Below are 18,465 nucleotides of genomic sequence, written 5' to 3'. Positions count from 1 at the left end.
CTCTTCGGGGACCATTTTTGCAGAATGTTACTTGCAATATATCCTATCACGTGTAACAGTCAGTAACCCAGGATAATAGAGAGAGACACTTGATATAATGTTCAAGTTAAAAACATGGCTTGTCAATCAAAAATCCTTAAAAAGTGATTAACCCTTGCAACCTATTCTGAAATTATTACACCAAACCAAAAGTATATTAAGGGCATTTTTTATTTCATCTATATGGTGTTCTGCTGCATTATAAACTGTAAAGCAAAATTCATTCTGTGAATCTGTATATGATGCCGAAAAAATCCAGAGCCAGACCATTAACAGTGAATTGGAAATGTTTCTGTCAAAAGTTACAATTTGGCACATTGATGGTAATCCTTGGTGTTATAAATGTGATTGATAATTCAAAAAAAAAAGCATTTGGTCTTGACATCCATGATGTTGCTTATTCATTCCACAGGCCCTGCTCCAGGTGTTGCCTATTTGTTATGCTGAGGAAATATCATAAAGGCTTATACAGAGAAATTCATCGATGTTTCTTATCCTACCTGTGATGATTGTTCTGGTTAACTCATTCAAGTTATCAACTGAACTGTCTTGTTACACGCATTGCCTGCCTACTATCTTAAGTGTAGATCTATTAATTAATCTTGAAATAATGTTTCTTAATTCTAAAGTAAGATAACCTCAAATGCACAAGTAAAATAAGAAATGTTAGTACCAAAATTATTCTGAAGTCAGGATGCTATTATAGGATTGACCATGTAGGTAAAATGATAGCATCATAAACATTTTAGCACTGCAGAAGGTCATTCAGCCCTCTTGACTGAACTAAATATAGGCTCCCCTAAGAGCTTGATTTTACACATGAATTTTTGAACAGTTTATTTAATTTTTGATATGAGAAAAAGCATTTACAGAGGATTTATGTAAGATAGACTGCAAACACTCATTGAATTTCCATAAATCGGTCAAAAACACAAATTCACTGGGGGGATTTATTACAACTTCTTTCCAGCATGTTTACCTTATTGCACCCCTAGTTTTATCAAACTACAGACAATCCTTCTATGGTGTTGGGAAACGACAGGACTCCTTCCTTGTGCTATTAAATCCAAGAACTCCACTCGACTGCCATTAAAAACAGGAGCACCTGCCAGTGCTGCTAGACCCCAGTGATCCCACTCCCTTCATGTTGCTATAACTCAAGTTACCTATTTCCAACATTATACCCACAAACGACCAGAATTAATTTTATAACTGCTATGGTTTTATTTGAAACCATGAGCCCGTAACCACCAGGCTCCAGGGCAGCATATCTGGGGGATACCCCAAGGATGCACTGGGGAGCCTCTCCAGCCCGGAGGTTCCTAGATAAGGATTGTACAGCAATTGCCATGGAAGTTCAAACTTTCATTGGGGAATTGCCCTGCACTGGGAACCATCTCAAAATACGATTTAAATCACAAACTTTGGATGGCTCCGGCTGTCTTACAGTAATAATTACCCAGAAAAAGTTAGAAGAATTAAAACCATTTCTAACTTCTGGGTAACTATTGTACTGACCACCCCAACCCTCCCTAAGGGACACCCAAATGCCCCCCCCCACAACCCACCCACTACAGCCCCTGACCCTCACTACCTCCCTGACCTCCCACAGGGCCCCCCCACCACATCTCCCCGACACATCTCGGGACACCCAACAACAAACCACAACCCCCTCGGATCATCCGACACCCGAATCCAGACCACCAGGCCCCTCCTGACAACCTCACAGAGCCCCCTAACGCCCACCCCACCCTCACTAGCCCTCTACCACCCCCGCTAACTACCCCCAACTCGCCACAGGACACCCCAACCACTCCCCCAACTGACCTGCACAGGACCACCCGGCTACACCCCCCCCACCACCACCCCCCTCGTGCCGTAAAAAAAGGGGAATGGCTTACTTACCTTCAACTCACCTGCCCTCGACACAAGGCCTCAGGAACTTGCTCCAATACACAGATCTAGTCCAACCTGAGTTGGAAGGTCAGGCAAGATAGGTGCAGCTAGATTTCAGGGTAAGTAATTACAAGTGGAGTGGCAATCCAATTCAATTTCCACTCCACCAGGAGTTATGGGCCATGGTCTCTGAGATGCTAATCCAGAATCAGAACCATTGGGTTGCTTAAATTCCATGTCAATGAAAATCTATGGAGTGCGTCTTCATTTTGATACAGGTGCCTCTCCCCTTTCTGGCACTGCAATGGGTGTCCTACTGCACCATTTCCATATTCCTCTGGATGGCATGGGAGGGCTCCCTCCGGGGAAGATGTTCTTTCCCAGATCCCGATCCCACTGTCGGGACAAAATGTGGTTTGGGAATCCACATTCACCAGCTACAGGACCCACAAGGCAATTCTGGCAGACGCAGCTAATTAAGTGGCTAGGTTTGGGAGCCTCATTCAATTAGGGATGGTGGCCAGGGTCCGGGGTCTGGATCAAAGGAGGCCGTCCAGCAGCCATAGATCAGCAGCCCCACCGTCAGAGGTAGGCACTCCTGAAGTACATAGGAAGGCACAAGTTTGCCTCTGTTCCTGGTGGCTGGCCATATAAGAGGTAAATAATAGATTAGGACCATTGAACAAGAGGGAAATGCCCCCACTGTAATGGGCACATTGAATGGAGCCTGCGGTTCCAATGTTGACATGGCCTGTCACTGGGAGACTATCACAATTTCACAGACGGCTTCCTGACGTACAGGTAATCCCCACATGCCAGTTGGAAAATCCTGTCGGCATTGAGAGTGCCTTTAATCAATTCCCCTAGTGGCTTAATTGGTTACCAGGCCAGACAGGTAATCATACCTGTTATCAGCCCGACTCCAGCATAATCCTGAGAAAGCGGAAATGTGCCATGGAGCTGACTCAATGGACTTTCCCTCCCATTTTTGCCCCCACTGTTCCCATCTGCAAACCTGCCTCATGGGCCACTGAAAATTCAGCCCTGTGTGTGCCAGAGATCCAGCCCTGAAATATTAATGAGTTTTGACAAGGAAAATAAGTCCAAGTAACAGCAGTTTGTGGCTGATGATAGAATTCTTGCTCCAACAAACCTCTAGTGATAAACCCAATTTAGAGGAAAGATTATCCTTAATATAAAATATGGAAAGTTACAAAAGCTCTGAATAACTGAGAAGTGAAACAAGCCAATTCCTTAGAATATATTTTGAGGATAGAATCATAGAAATTAACACAACACAGGAGAAGGCCATTTGGCCCATCATATGTGTACTGGCCAAAAGAGAGCTATGCAATACATTCCAATATCCAGCTCTTGGTCCATAGCCTTGTTGGCTATGCTACTTCAAATGCACATCCAATTTTTTTTAATGTTAGGAGGGTTTCTGCCTCCCATCCTTTCAGGCAATGAATTCCAGACCCCACCATTCTCTGGGTGAAACAAATTCTCCTCAATTGCCCTCTAATCCTCCTGCCAAATACTTTAAAACAAACACTAAAAAGATATTTAGGTCATTTTAGATTTTCTATTAAGCTGAAACATTGCTGCAAGAAATAAGGACTTTAACATAAAAGTAATACCGAAAAATACATGATTAAACTCACCACTAATTCTCTGTTTGAAATCCCTGCAACAATTGTTGTCCATGGGAGGCTATTAAGCAGCTTCAGCCTGGAATTCAAGCGGTTTCCCAGTCTTCAGCCTCAGCAGAGAGACTCACCACATTGCAAGCTATAGCCCTCAGAATGCTTTTATGGATCATGGATGTTCCTTATGATAAACAGCAAAACTGGCAATTTATACAAAGTGCTGGTTTTCGCTGCTTTTGAACTCCAATAGGGTTTACAAGCAAGCTCCCAGTGACACCATTGTTGCAAAAGTTAAGATAATTTGAACAAGGACAAAATATTGCAGTGCTGGAAATATAAAATAATAGCAGAAAATGTTGGAAATACTCAAATAATTTGAACTTCATTTTTATGTAAAACATCAAAAACAAAGTATAGAGTGGTCTCTTCAGCTTTTACGAAGATACTTATAAAGAAAGAAAACAGTGTAAATATTACACATTTCCCAAAGATACAGTTGATAAGAGCATTTACCGGCCTGAACACAGTTGTCAAGAAAATCAGCAATTGGGTAAATACGCAGGTAGAATCGATACAGAACAGTTTTTTTATATTTGGTAATATGCCTTAAATTGTCACAATAGCTACATTCCTTTAACTTTTGACTTTATGACTCTTAACTGTTGTTGAGTTCTTGTATCAACAGTATCAAATTTTTGAAGGTAGGGCTGAAACAAATATCCTGATTTGAAGGTGTATGCTGCAGTTTAGTATGCTGCAGTTTAGTTAACAGAAACTATCATTGTAGATTTATTTGCCAAAGAAAGAAAGATTCAAGTTAATTTAATTATTTCTTCAAGTTTTCTATGTTTCTTGCTATAAAGGCACATAGCTTAAACAGACAGATAGTAAAGGTAAAAAACTCTGCCCTTGGATGTGGAAATATTTATTATATACATATATATCGGCCCAGATCATCCCATCTCCTGATCGTCAGAGGCCGGATTTACGACCTAAGATGTGTTGAGACCCCGCAGAAGTACCGATGCACCGACTCCATGGGAATTGCCCAAGAAGTCTGAACTTGCGATGGGAAACTCCCCTGCTCCCTGGGACCCTCAGAAAAAGTCTCCATCTCTGAATTGGAATTGGAGGCTTCGGACAGTTCTGGCTCACTTACCTGAATAGTTATCCAGGAAACATTAGAAAGCAAAATCCCGGTCTAACTATTGGATAACTATACAATTGATCTGCCAATCACTCACATTAAACCCCCTCAGAAGCCCCCCGACGCCCCCCTCCCCCCCCCCAAACCGGAGGAAAGCTGAGGGAGTTGGTGTTTAGGGCAGGGGAGGGGTTTTCCTGCAGGGGGAGCTCTTGTTTCTGTTGTGCACAGCATGCCCAAACTTGAGGGACCCCCCTCTCCAGTTGTCAGGCATGCCCGCTGTGGTATACCTAGTGGCTTGCCGAGCTGGGGTGCTCCCCCCACTGTGAGTACAATACCAGTGGTGGTGGGCTGAGATATTTAAGTGGCCCTCAGTTGGCTGCTTAAGACCTTCAATTGGCTCACCAGGTGATTGGGATGGCACGTGGATGGTTGTCCTCAACCCCTCCACCCTGGACTTACTTCGAGTGATTCGGGAAGGCAATGAGCTCTCCACCCAGAATGTTACTGCTCCATTTTTTGGCTTCCCCACCTCCCCACATGCTCCTGGGAGGACATGGGCATTAAATTCCATTCTATGAATGCGAGAAAACAAAAGACAAGCTCTGCTACTTTAACTATTTCTTCCAAGAAAATAAAAATTGACCTTTCCTGAGAAACAGTCAGCTCTTATAAGGAAACTGGTCCAACAATAAGTAATGAGCCTAGGAACTTCGAAACACCCAGTTTTGAAATTGATCTCTGCACCTGAATGTTGAAATCCAAGGTGCAGCCAATGAACCTTGGGCCTCATTTCCATGAAGGGGAGAGCAGTTAGGGGGTAAAGAAGGAAGCAGTGGTCAGGGAATGATGGGAGTAAGGGGGAATGGGATGAAAGATAGTCGTGGTTGGAGGGAAGGAAGCAACAGTGATTGAAGGGTAGGGACGTGGAGGAAGTAGCAGCGGGGACTGGGGGACTCCTATGTCCACAAGGAAAGTCTGGGCATCTTTTCTGCTTCTGCTCTGCCTTGGAGAAAACAGTTTATAAAACACAAAAAGAGTTAGCTTTGGGTTAGCAACAAAAGATTTGGCTTGTCAAATGATCCTCTGTCAACTGACCAGTGATCAAAATATAGTCATGGCTAGTGTATCCCAGGTGAATGGTTTCAACTTGAATAGATTATGGGTGGAATTTTCCATGCCCGCTGGCGTCGCGTGTCATCGTAGGTGGGAGCAGCCAATATGGCAGGAAGGCAAAAATTTGGTTTCACAATGTCATGAAATGAGTTTCCAGTTGTCCACTCTGCTCATCAATGGTGGACTGCATTTCCCACTGGGGGGACGTCGGGAACTTCGTTGTAATACATCTGCATATCATTATAGCCCAGCTGGTGAGAAGCACCCCCCTCCACCCCACGTTAGATCATCCGAGAGTTTCACAACAGCATATGTAAGGACCTGGTGAGCTGCACTTCAAGGGGAACTCAGAAGTGAGTGCACAGTAACATTGCACAGTGCTCATGAGGGACGTCTGTTGGGCTTCAAGATTAAAACACTGCACATTCAGGCAAGGGCACAGGCAAGTCAGTTTTTCCTGGATGGCTGGCTGTGGTGCCAAAAGGTTGCCCTGCGGTTGAGGAGAGTTGGGTCAGGGGGGGTTGAAGGGCAAGGGCTGCCATGTGGTTGAGGTGAGTTGGGAGGGGGCACAAGGGCTGCACTGTGGTTGATGGTAGTGCACAGGCACGTGTGGGGCGTGGGGAGGATGGAGGGAAGCAGCCAAGCATTAAGGAAACCTTGTATAAAGTGACCATTCCTCCACAGCTGAGTCAGGTCAGACGCAGCTACATTAACATGCTTGGAGTCGGGCCTCCAGCTTATCTACTCACTCAAGCAACACAGAGGCCTGAAAGTGCCACCAAGTGCTCCAGAGCTTTTCAGCCCTCGGGCACAGACTGCAAACTAACGAGCATTTTAACAGACTGCAGAACAATTGGATGCCTGCGCATGGTGTACAATCTCCTTACGAAAGCAGGCCATGGAGCAGTCAGTGGTGGAGACGCTCACAGCCCCTTGCAATGTCATCATTCAGGTTTGGACCAGTCTCCCCCTTGATTCAAGCTAACAGTGCTGCCTTGCAGTGCGGGTTAGGAGAATGCCTGCGCCTGAGCTGAGAGCACAGCATGTAGTCCAGCGGGCAAAGCTGCTGCCAATCGGTCAGGTGGAGTGGGGCAGAGATGGGTGTGATCTCAGACAGCCATGCAGGGCACAAAACTCTGGCCTTTCAAGTGGTAGCCAGCACTCTCTAGGATGCATTAAGGGGCCTTCAAACTTAAGCATGGCAGGTTCTTAGAGCACCCATGCTAATCCACATGTCTCTCTCTTTCATCCTGCAGGAGGAGTACCTCAGGAGGATGGTGCCTGGTGACCTAGCTGTTTGCCTCATGGCATACAGAGAGCAGAGGCGATGGTGAATAGAGCGAAGGAGGTGCTTAGCTGTGAAGAGGGAGGAGCAGCACCCTCAGAAAGAAGGGACGGCTGGGGCTCCCCCAGAAGTTACTGAAAAGCCACAGTGAGTCTTCGCTGGTTGGCGCCTAGCAAGACCCAGGGTCTAGACGCTGCCTTTCATTCTTATAGGTGACGGAGATCAAATGTTGGTGAAGATTGCGTGTGTCCAGGGAACTGGTCAGTCACATCTGCCACTTGCTGCAGGATTTGGCACCACAGGGACATGGAGGACATCCACTCAAGTTTTTACACCAGTGGCTCCTTTCAGGGCTCCTCCACAGGTGACCTCTGTGGGATATTGCAAACTTCCACCCACAAATGCATCCATGAGGTCACAGACACAATCCTCATGAAGGCACACAACTTTGTGCATTTCACCCTGGATCAGGAAAAGTCAGGAAGCAAGAGCACTGGGATTTGCCCAGATCTCAGTAAGCCTTAGATCCCTGATGTCTTCCAGGGTCAACAGAGGCTGCAGGGGTGTCTCCTTGGGGATAAGGGCTACCTGCAGAGGACATGGCTGATGACACCTGTGCAGCGACCTCAGGTTGCAGTTGAGACTGGATGCCTTGTGAATGGGGACAGGAGATGTGGTCCGTTCATATCCCTCTAAGGTAATTCAATGGTCTCTTGCAGACTGTTTTTTCTCCACTTAGTGGCTTTGGGATTTATCGCGTACAGTGATGCAAATTTTCAACTATCTTAGATGCTGTGGTTTAAAGTCACTGAAATGTGATTTCAGCCTTGTTAAAATCACTAAAATCAATGGTTTTCAGTCAGCAAATTTATAAAGTCATGTTCTATAAAGCACAGATTCGTAACAGACTGGATAGCTCATTTGGTACTATTACCAAATAGGGGTGCTAAACCTTGTGTTCATGAAAATGCTCTTAATGAGGAATCCAAAAAGTATCACAATAAAAGTAAAAGTATCACAATTTATTGAAACTTGCACAAATGCTATGAAATAGGAAGTTCAGTTTCTGACTGATGCCGTGGCAACTGTGTAACAACACAGACACAACAACTGTACTCAACATTTCTCTCAATAGAATTTACTCAATGAAACAAAATTAGATGGAATTGCATGGAATATACAGAGCCGAAACAAGCCAAACAGCCCAATTAGTCTGTTTATACTCCACAGGAGTTTCTTTCCATTCTACCTAAATCACCTCAAAATTTCAGCATATCTTTCTATTCCCTTTTCTCTCATGTACTTGCCTAGCTTCCTTTTGAATGTATCTGACCTATTTGCCTCAAGCACTTCCTGTGAGTTATGCATTCTAACCTCTGATGCCTTCGAGCTTTATACCTATGTATAACTGATCGCATGTGCCCAGTCTTAATAAATGAATCCATAACATGTTTACCCAATCCTTTATGAGTGATTGGTGCCGTGTGTCTTATACACTAAATACGCCCATGGTATTTGGCTGGTCCTCTTGTTTACTCAGCAAAAATATATTTGAATCATAATAGAGTGACATTTTTTTTCAGGCTCTGCAGCAGCTGGAGGACATTGAAAAAACTAAACAGGTAAGTGTTTTTTTCACTGACTTAATTTGGAGCCAGAAGTGCTCCTCCTTCTTCCATGTTCATACTGTGAGCTACTGTTGGCTTGAACTCACCTTCCATTCACCTTTTTCCTGGACATACCTGCTGACCAGCTTGGTGTTTGGGCCCGTTAAAATTTGAAGGGCCCAGACAGGCGACGTACATCAATGTGCCTGCCTCTAGCCTGATTTATTTCAGTGAGGCCCAAAATTGAATTTAAGTTGATCCTTGGGCCTCTTTTTCCTGGCATATGATTCCAGTGCATTGACCATGTCATCCCCTTTATAAGACATTATTTGAATTTAAGCCCATATGAGTTCACAAAATGGATTGCAATGTTACACAAAGTTGTGAAAATTATGGCCAAGGCTTTAGTCAATTGTCCTTAATTTTCTTTGGTTGGCTGGTTGAGATGTTGAGAGGCGTATAATTACTAGCTCCAAAGATTACAATGGAGCTGGTACTTTAGAAAATAAAGCTGCACTTTTCCAAAGTTTAATCACTTGACGGTTAAGTAAAAGCTAGAAAGCATAAAAAAAACATCGGCCCAAATCACTGTCGGATTGCCCCTTCACTCCTACTTTTTTGAACCACGACTGAGCTCTGCATTTCTGGCTGGGTCTTCCAATCCCGGCTTGTTCAAAAATGTGGAGCAGTCTTTCATCGAACTGCTTCCTCATAGCACTGGATAGTTGGGGTGAAAACAAGCCATGGCCCCTTTTTACATTACTAGCTGCATATTCTGGTAACCTTGGGGCATTTAAACAGCTTTTCAGTGTGTTAATGAATGGTTGTCTGAGTATATGGTGAGGGAATGGGTGAATATGTAGGTGTGTAAGTGGATAGGGTGGGTGAGGTAAGTGGGTAAATAAGCAGCTGGCTAGGGTGGTAGCTGGGATGGGCAGCTGGGACAGGAGGCATGTGGGTAGGGTGGCAGTTTGGGTAGGTGGGTGAGGTGGCAAGTGGGTCAGTGAGTAGTCGGGTCAGATCGGGGGGGGTTTGTCAGATTGGGGACTAGTCAGGTTGGTTAAGGGGGGTAAGGGTGAGTCGATGGGAGTCGGATGGGGGAGCTCTGTAGGGAGGTCGGGTGGTGGGGCTGGTCAGGTTAGATCACAGGTGAGTCAGAGGGTCAGGAGGAACTCAGGAGTTAAGTGGGGGAGCTTGGTGGCGGGGGGATAGTCAGGTTGGAGCGGGGGGTGAGAGTTGGCAGGTGAAAGGGAGAGTTGGTGGGGCATGGGTTGTATAATTACCCAGGAGTTAGACTAGGTAGACTAGGACTTTTCCGTCTGACATTTTCTGGGTAACTATCCAGGTAAGTAAGTAGGAACTGACTAAAGTCTCTGTCTCTAACTCAGAGTCAAAACTTTTATGGAGGGTCTCAGAGAGCAGGGGAATTGCCCATCAGAAGTCCAAACTTCCTGGGCAATTTCCATGGAGTCATTGCATCGAAACTCCTGAAGGGTGTTACGATCTGAAGACTGGAGGATCTGGGCTGACTAGTCTTGACAGATAAACTTTGCTATGAATTTTAAAGATTTTGCTGCAAAATAAAATTTTAAATGGTGTGAGAAAATCCCAGAAGGCAAAAACGGTCCAGGCCAGTGCTCTTACTTCCCAGTTTTTACTGGTGTTCCATTTCAAACTATACAAGACCAGTTCAGAAAAGTATTCTTATTTCCCAGTTTTTTTTCGATTTTTACCTTCTGGGATATTTTGAGCTCTTGATTGGTAAACCTTTCAAAATATGTTGGGTGAAATATGGGCCTGAATTTTTCCTGTGTCGGGCAGGCTCGGCAGGAGCGGGTGGGGGCGGTTGCGGAGCAGACCGCCGCCCGCGATCGGCTCTGAGCCGCCATTTTACGCAGGTGGGCCAATTAAGGCCCGCCCAGCATGATATGTGAGCAGTAGTGCTCCTGTGTGGGCGAGGGGAGGAGGGAGAGTCGGGTCCAGCATGTGCAAAAAAGAGTGCTTCAATCTCCCTGAGGCACGGAGCTGCCTCAGGGAGATTGAAGTGCTTTTGAAAAAAAGTTACAAATGTAATAAAAATTTAATGAAACATGTGCCCTCATGTGACTGTGTCACATTAGATGGCACATGCTTTTATTTTGCAGAAAAACTTTTTATTTAATTCGTAAAACCTTTAGGAAGCCTCATCCCGCTTGTGGATGAGGTTTCCTAAAAAATGTAAAGGCTGCTTGGCCTTTTCGCCTGCCCGCCAACCGTAAGGTTGAACAGGCAGTGTAAACTTGACATTAATTTCTTCGTTAATGGCCTTAATAGGCCTTTCAATTATCGGTCTGCACACAGCCAACTCTGACGTGCACCCGCCGAACGAAACATTGTGATGATGTTGGAGCGCATGCCTGACATTATTTTGCGTGTCGGACTCGCCCCCACACGCCGACTGAAAAATCCTGGCCATGAAAATTCTTGAATAGTACAAATATTATTTTGAAGAGAGGAAACCACAAGTCAAAGCTAGGTTATTTTTTGAAAAGGCAATTAAGGGTACACATTGGCACAGGCAATAACATTAACTGGTCAAAAACTAATTCATTTTTATGAATCATTTAATTTTTATTGTATTATCTAGGCACCCTCTGGTAATGTCATGAAGTACTTGTCAGCTTGACACAGAATGATAGCAAAAGGCCAGAGGATACTCCCAAAATATCAAAAGACCAAAGAAGCTAGAAATGTTCACATATGTACCTTTTTCCATGGTGTATGCATTTTATCACCACAGGGTGAAAATTAACGTGGAATCTATTTGAACTTTTTTGGCAACCTACAGCAAACTGATGAAGTGGTCCTCATGTCCTCATGATTTTGAGGCTCTAGACTCACATACAATTGTCGGACATACTGCGGGATGGTAAACTGTAGGATTGCAGCAGGCATTCTGATGCAACTTCCCAAATTAGACAAAGGAAAACAGACCACAGCTGTCCCTAGGAGGTAAGTAGAGGGCACTTGTGATTTTGACCATGAAGGATATGGGTCCCACAGTGGCTGCAGCAGTACTTTTGTAGGCCCAAGAGGTGCCTTCCTACTGCTTTAAGGCTCACAAAAATAGACTTAACTTTGCAGGACCTTTTCTCTTGCATCACCCATAGATCTGGTTGCAGTCTCTATTGTTCAGCCTGTGAATAGTTTCGACCTAAAATGGCCATAAGGGTCCTACTTACATTGGAGGACCTCAATTACCATATTAGCTGAAACTGGCAGGCGCATTGGACACCTATAAGTATGGCCCTTCTAAAATGGTGCCAACTGCAATGACAGTGTTATCAGTGTTAGACAGCGATACTGACCCCATTTCAATAGGCTTACTTTAGCAGCATGTAAAAGTGGTGAAATTTAACCTGAGTGAAGCTATCACAAAAATATTTAACAAGCTTATATCAAATTTCTCTCTCTGCTAGTTTAAAAGAAGCATTAATATGTTTATCTTATTAGGTTGATGCCTCTGATGTAATGCAATTCTTGCTTAATGCTTCGGTAGTACAAGATATGCTTTAAAGCCACAATTTGTTTCCTATTTAAGGAAAGGTAGATGTTAAAATATGTTAAGGAATTTTGCATCAGGTTTCTACTGACTAATGTTTAAATATTGCTCTTATGATTTACATTTAATTCTTATGATTTACACTTAATTCTAATGATTTGCATTTAATTCTAATGATTTGCATTTTAATATCACTTTGAAAATCTTTAACTTGTATCAGTTGAATGTTCTTGGTAATCAGTGTGCTTTACTATAGTTCTTGTGTATTGAATGAACCTTAAGAATGATCCCAGGAAAGGTACTGGTGTTAGTGTGCACCATTTGCTTGCCTGATGTGTCAATGCCTAGCAGATTTTGGTTGTGCCACCAGAACTTCAACAGCTACTTTGCATGGGTGAAATAATGTTTTTAATGTTCTAGATGACTTGTCTATACTTCTATGTCTATAGTATCTTTTTGGCTGTCTGTCTAACTATGGTCCAGATTCATCTCTAGAAAGTCTGTTTGGCTACAATACAGCCCTCTCATGCAACTGTGAACAAATGAAATAGGAGGAGATTCTGATGCTGAGTCCTGCCTCCTGTATGTTGTCTTCGAATTTCCTGAGGTTTTCCTCAAGAGTGGGTAAAATGCTTCTACGTACTAGAGGTGCAGACAAAATGTCACAAGAAAACAGGATGGGAGGGGCTGCTCTTCCAACCTAATTTTCCAACTGGTTTGCTGGAAAGATGCTTAGTCACAGAGATGCCTAAGAAAGCTACACAGCTCAGACCACTTCAAATCAAAGGTAAGACCATAAGGTAAAGGCCAAATAAAGGTAAACAAACTTTTTCTTCAGGGTTGGAGATTTTTGGCTGCCATTTACGATTATGATGCCACTGTTGGCAGCCATGTCAGGCCTGCAGCAACAGTTCTGGGAGCAAACCACTGTCAGAGGGCAGGCCTATGTTGAAACCACACCTGGGCCGTACAAGTGACCTGAGCCAGAGTCAGGTTAAGAAACAAGCCTATGAAGCAGACGCCCAGGGCCCACAGCCAAATATGTGTCCCAATTCACAGTGCCCAGAAAAATGCTAACAACCCTTGGATTGAAATATTCTAGCATTTAAATACACTGTCAGAAGGAAATGAGGCAGGGTTCAAGTTGTATTGGATTGAGGATGTTATTCAGATGATATGGGGGGCCCAAGAATCGTCTCTGCCCTGAATTAAAAAAAAAACATGACTGAAAATCATCACCCACCATATAGTTTCTCGAGAAGATGACATAACTTGGCCTAAATCCAGCACCGTCTGATGGACACTGAGTGAAGATTATTATTCTTGTATTAAACAGCAACAGATCATAGTGCGTGGATGACACCTGCTATTTACAAGAACTGGCTTGGCAATGCACTTATGACACAAATTCAGAAATTTAAACCATCAATCAGAAGAACTTGGAACTTTAATTCTTTTTTTTAAAGAACTTAAATATTTACCCATTAGAATTGGATCTTCTCTAACACTCTGATGCCAGCCTCCCAAACTTCATCTGATAAAATTCAGTTCCTCAAGCACTCTGCCACCCACATCCAATCCCACACTTTGCTGCTCACACAGCAGCCCATTTCTCACCAATCTCCACATCTACTAGTTCACTGACTTCAAAACTGTCATCTTTTGCCACGTAGGTTCAACATTCTTCGAGATGGAAAGTTGCTGAAAGTGTGATCTGATAACATTGCATCAAGGGAAACAAATTATTGAGGACCTGAGTGAACAGGGAAAGCAACTGTCTATCTCCTTAGCTAATCAGATTGAAAGATTGTGAAATTAGCAGCCCAGGGACTGAGAACAAAGTGTTACTTAAAGTGGGTAAATTCAAAGTCAAATCAGATACAGAAAGATAAATAATGAGATGGAAAGAAGTAATAGATACAGATAGAAAAAATGGAAAGGAAAGATAAGAGTAAAAATATATATATTTAAAATCTCCAACAATTAAAACCTAAAGGAGTGAGATTCCACACTCGTAAATTGTTAATTTTCAGTGCCAGAGAGATTGTTTGGCAGTAATTAACAATCGGGTAATTAAACTAGAATGAACAACAGCTAACTTTCTCATACAAGTTCTTATCTATCACCTAAATACAGCAACTTCAAGCTATTCGTGCATTTCGGTATTAAAACAGACAGATATCATTTTTACGAAGCTAACAGTGAAGCAGTACAAATTTTGGAATTTTGAATTTAATTGTGCATTAGTCCCCTGCTTGAACTTGCAGTACTATTTTCACATATTAGCCTCACCAGTAACTTTGACAGGAAAATTTGGGTTGCTGTATCTGTGAGAACACGACACCTGTCCAGTTATCATGTCATAGGCCCAGTGTCTAGCATTGTTTATCAGTTCCACCAGGTGTCTACTGGAATTCCCCCCAAAATTTGGGGACCACTGATTTATAGTAATTCAGAAGTAAAATGGATAATACATGAATATGTCAACAATCTAACATGTCCTGCTACTCTATTAATACGCTTTAAAAGAAAAAAGCCAGTGGTTCTCAGTATCAAGAGTAGATTACTAAACATTTTAATAAACTGTTATCAGAAGATGGGTAAAAATTGCACCTTTGTAGTTGAAAACTAGCTTGAAAAAGCCAATAGGTAACAGAATTGTAAATTTCAATATGGAGTGAACAAAATTAATCTTTGTCATGGAAGCATAGAAAGGAATTGAGGAAAATAGGAATAGAAATAGACCATTTAGCCCCTTGAGCCTGTTCCTCCATTCAGTGAGATCATGGCTGATTTGTTATCCAAAGGTATTAATGGATATGGAGCAAAGGCAGGTATATGGAGTTAGTTCACAAAAGTCTATCAATCTCAGATATAAAATTTACAATTGACCCAGCAATGACTGCCATTTGTGAGATATAGTTCTAAACTTCTACCAGTTCTGTGTTTGACATATTTTCAGAACTGGCTGGGAATGTAATTTTTTTAAAAAGCAAATGCAACTGCAGGTGGTATTAGCTCATCCATAACACAGGCAGTGTGATTGTGCCTTGACAAGCTAACTCATCAATAGCCCACAAGCAACTAAAAGAAAGATTTTAGAAATCTTCTTCATAACTACTCAAACTTAATGGTACTATTAAAATCAAATTCTTTTAGAATGGATTATGCAGTAGATAACCTCTATAAAGGCATTTTTCCTATAATGGACTCAGTTGAAAATATGGTCAAGGTGAAGAAAATTATCATACCAGTTTTTTGCATGACTGAAAAAGGATGTATAAGTCACAAATGCCAAAGACATAAGCGAGTTAAATGATGTTCCACTTGAGTGAAGGAATGTCTGTGGTACTCTATCAATGATGTAATATTCTATTCATTTCATGGATGATTTCTTTTATGTTTCATAACGTTCCTTGCAAATCAGAACATTAAGTGACAATTCACTACAGGGAACTATCACATTGCTAGGCAGTGAAATTAACATTTACAGCTGTGATATAACTATTCAATTCACAATGAACCACGCGTTTTGACAAACTAAATATCAGAATATTACACTTTTCAAATCAGTGACTTGATAAACAAAAACAAAAGAGTTTTAAGTCATCCTTAACATAAACCATGTAATCTTTCTTTTCCTAATCAAATATAGAATGATGTAATCAGAATCTGATTATAAGGCAATCATTTAATTTATGTGATACCATGATCTATGTTAGGCAATCTTGAACAATTAACAGCCATCATCTAAACAGAAAAAATACATTCAGAGAACAGACAACATTCTTAAAATCATTCCAATGTATCTCTTATTATTTATCATATCTCAGATAGGGATAAACAGAGAATTATATTACTGTTTTGTGTAAACAGTGCTCATGTGCATGATGACATATAATCAGACTAAATGTTGTAGCATGATTGAAGCATGTTTACCAAGAGGTGATCTACATTAGTATCACAAGGAAATTGAAGCTTCTTTCTGTTTGAGCCTCAAAGCAAATAGTTTTAAGCCTGTGGATTAATACAATTTAAATCTTTCTAATGTTAATCATCTTTCTGATATAAAATTCAAGTGTTATGGAAAACAAAGTGAACAGAAACTGTACAATTCTGACATACCTTTGTTGTACTTGTTGGTTGGTATCTGGACATCACTTAAGCTGACATTAACCGGCAGATTGTTAAAATGTTCATTGGGTTCCAAAATAAATTCCTTCCCAAGTTCCACATAGTTGCCATTTTCGTCTTTTTCATTTATTAAAACGGCATTGAAGTATTCATACTGAAAACAAAGTAGGTTCATTACGATTAATCAGTTCAGTGAAATCCATGCAGAAGTGCTTGACCATAACAAAACATTAGAATTATATTTTAGTCAGCAGGGGGCATGCACACAGTTACGTTTACTTCATATTATAATGCAGCACAAATTATTAAACACCTTAAGTAGTGCTAACGTAACAATGTAAGGGAATTACTGAACTAACAAATATTTTGATGTTTAATAGATATACAGCAACCCCAGGAATAATTAAGCCACATAAAATGTTATTAATGTTATTTGTTACGTTATATTCTTGAAATAGAATTGTTGGTGGGGAGTGGGGGGTGGGGGGGGATGGTGGTGTGGAGAGAGGGGGTAGAGTTTCTATTCATTTCTGCCAGTAATATCAGCACAATCAGGGTGGAATTGGCCAAAGCAGTGCAAAAGATTGCAGCATTTAAATAGAATGAGTCACACCCAAAACCACTTACATTCATGTTTACTGCAATCTTTTATGCTGGTTTAAGATTTGATTCATGGCCTTCAGGTCAAAATGACAAGATTCCACCAATTGCGCTGGTTCCAGAAAGCTCTTCAAATTATTCTCATTTTCTTAGGCATGAGACAATAGGAGGCATATTCTTAAAAGTCTTTTTTACTTCATATTCTATTCAACTTACCAAGAAACTAACTACTGTACATCAAAGAAACTATTAATTGATTCCTCATTGCTGAATAAAGAGACATTTTTTGTTGAAGCTTTTTGTCTTGTACTCATCAGGACATTTTGCAAGAATATAAATCCAAGGGAGACAACAAATTTCTACAGAAGGAGAAGAGAGCACTGATTGGTTGGCAAATGGACTGATTGGTAGAGGCGTTGCCAATCAGCACTGTCTTCTCCTAGTAGAAATTGGTTGTCTCCCTTGGATTTGGATTCTTGCAAAATACCCTAATGAGTACAAGACAAAAAGCTTTGACAAAAATTGTCTCTTTTTTTCAGCAATATTCAATTTCTATACTACCAAACGACTATTCGATTCAGCATTGTCTTTTTAAGACATTTTCAGTGACTTTAAATCAGATTACTCACAGGTGGAGGACTGGACTTATTAAAAATGCTCATTTTGGTCATAAAACGATGTAAGTGGGAAGGCAGGAAGTGAGTTACTCACCACAGAATTCCTAGCCTCTGACCTGCTCTTGTAGCCACAGTACTTGTATGGCTAGTCCAGTTCAGTTCCTGGTCAATGGTAATCCCCAGAATGTTAATAGTGGGGTAGTCAGTGATGGTAATGCCATTGAACATCAAGGGGTGATGGTTAGATTGTCTCCTGTTGGAGATGGTCATTGCATGGCACTTGTGTGGCGTGAATGTTACTTGCCAGTTCTCAGCCCAAGCCTGGATGTTATCCAGATCTTGCTGCATTTGGACATGGATTGCTTCAATATCTGAGGAGTCGCGAATGGTGCTGAATATTATGCAATCATCAGTGAACATCTCCACTTCTCACCTTATGATAGAAGGAAGGTCATTGATGAAGCAGCTGGCCCAGGTGATTTAGCAACCTTCAATCCAGTTAACTTTTCAAGTATTAACTCTACTAAGATAATAACCTCTTTACTAATCCTAATTTATTTTAGTTCCTCAGTTTCACAAGTCCCTTGATTGCCTAGTATTTCTGGGACATTTTCTGCATCTTCTTCCACCAAGACAGACGCAAAGTAACTGTTTCGTTTCACTGCCATTTCCCTGTTCACAACTATAAATCCTCCTATCCCTTCCTGTAATGGGCCCACATTTGTCCTAACTAATCTTTTCCTTTTCACATATCTAAAAATCTTTTACAATCCATCTTTATACACCTCACTGGTTTGCATTCATATTCTCCTTTTCCTTTCTTAATCAGTTTCTTGG

At 41.8% G+C, this 18,465-nt stretch overlaps 1 protein-coding gene across 1 annotated transcript in view; it reads right to left on the bottom strand.

The window, feature by feature from the left end:
- cacna2d3a (calcium channel, voltage-dependent, alpha 2/delta subunit 3a) overlaps positions 1-18,465 on the bottom strand; it is a 1,018,794-nt gene that overhangs the window by 587,407 nt on the left and 412,922 nt on the right. Inside the window, exon 5 of the mRNA XM_041191614.1 lies at positions 16,403-16,565. Within this exon, the coding sequence (XP_041047548.1) occupies positions 16,403-16,565 (163 nt within the window). The remainder of the gene's footprint in view (positions 1-16,402; positions 16,566-18,465) is intronic.

This window comes from Carcharodon carcharias, chromosome 7 (assembly GCF_017639515.1).
Source record: "Carcharodon carcharias isolate sCarCar2 chromosome 7, sCarCar2.pri, whole genome shotgun sequence".
NCBI classification, from domain to species: Eukaryota; Metazoa; Chordata; class Chondrichthyes; order Lamniformes; family Lamnidae; genus Carcharodon; species Carcharodon carcharias.
This window is presented reverse-complemented; position numbering and strand designations above follow the sequence as displayed.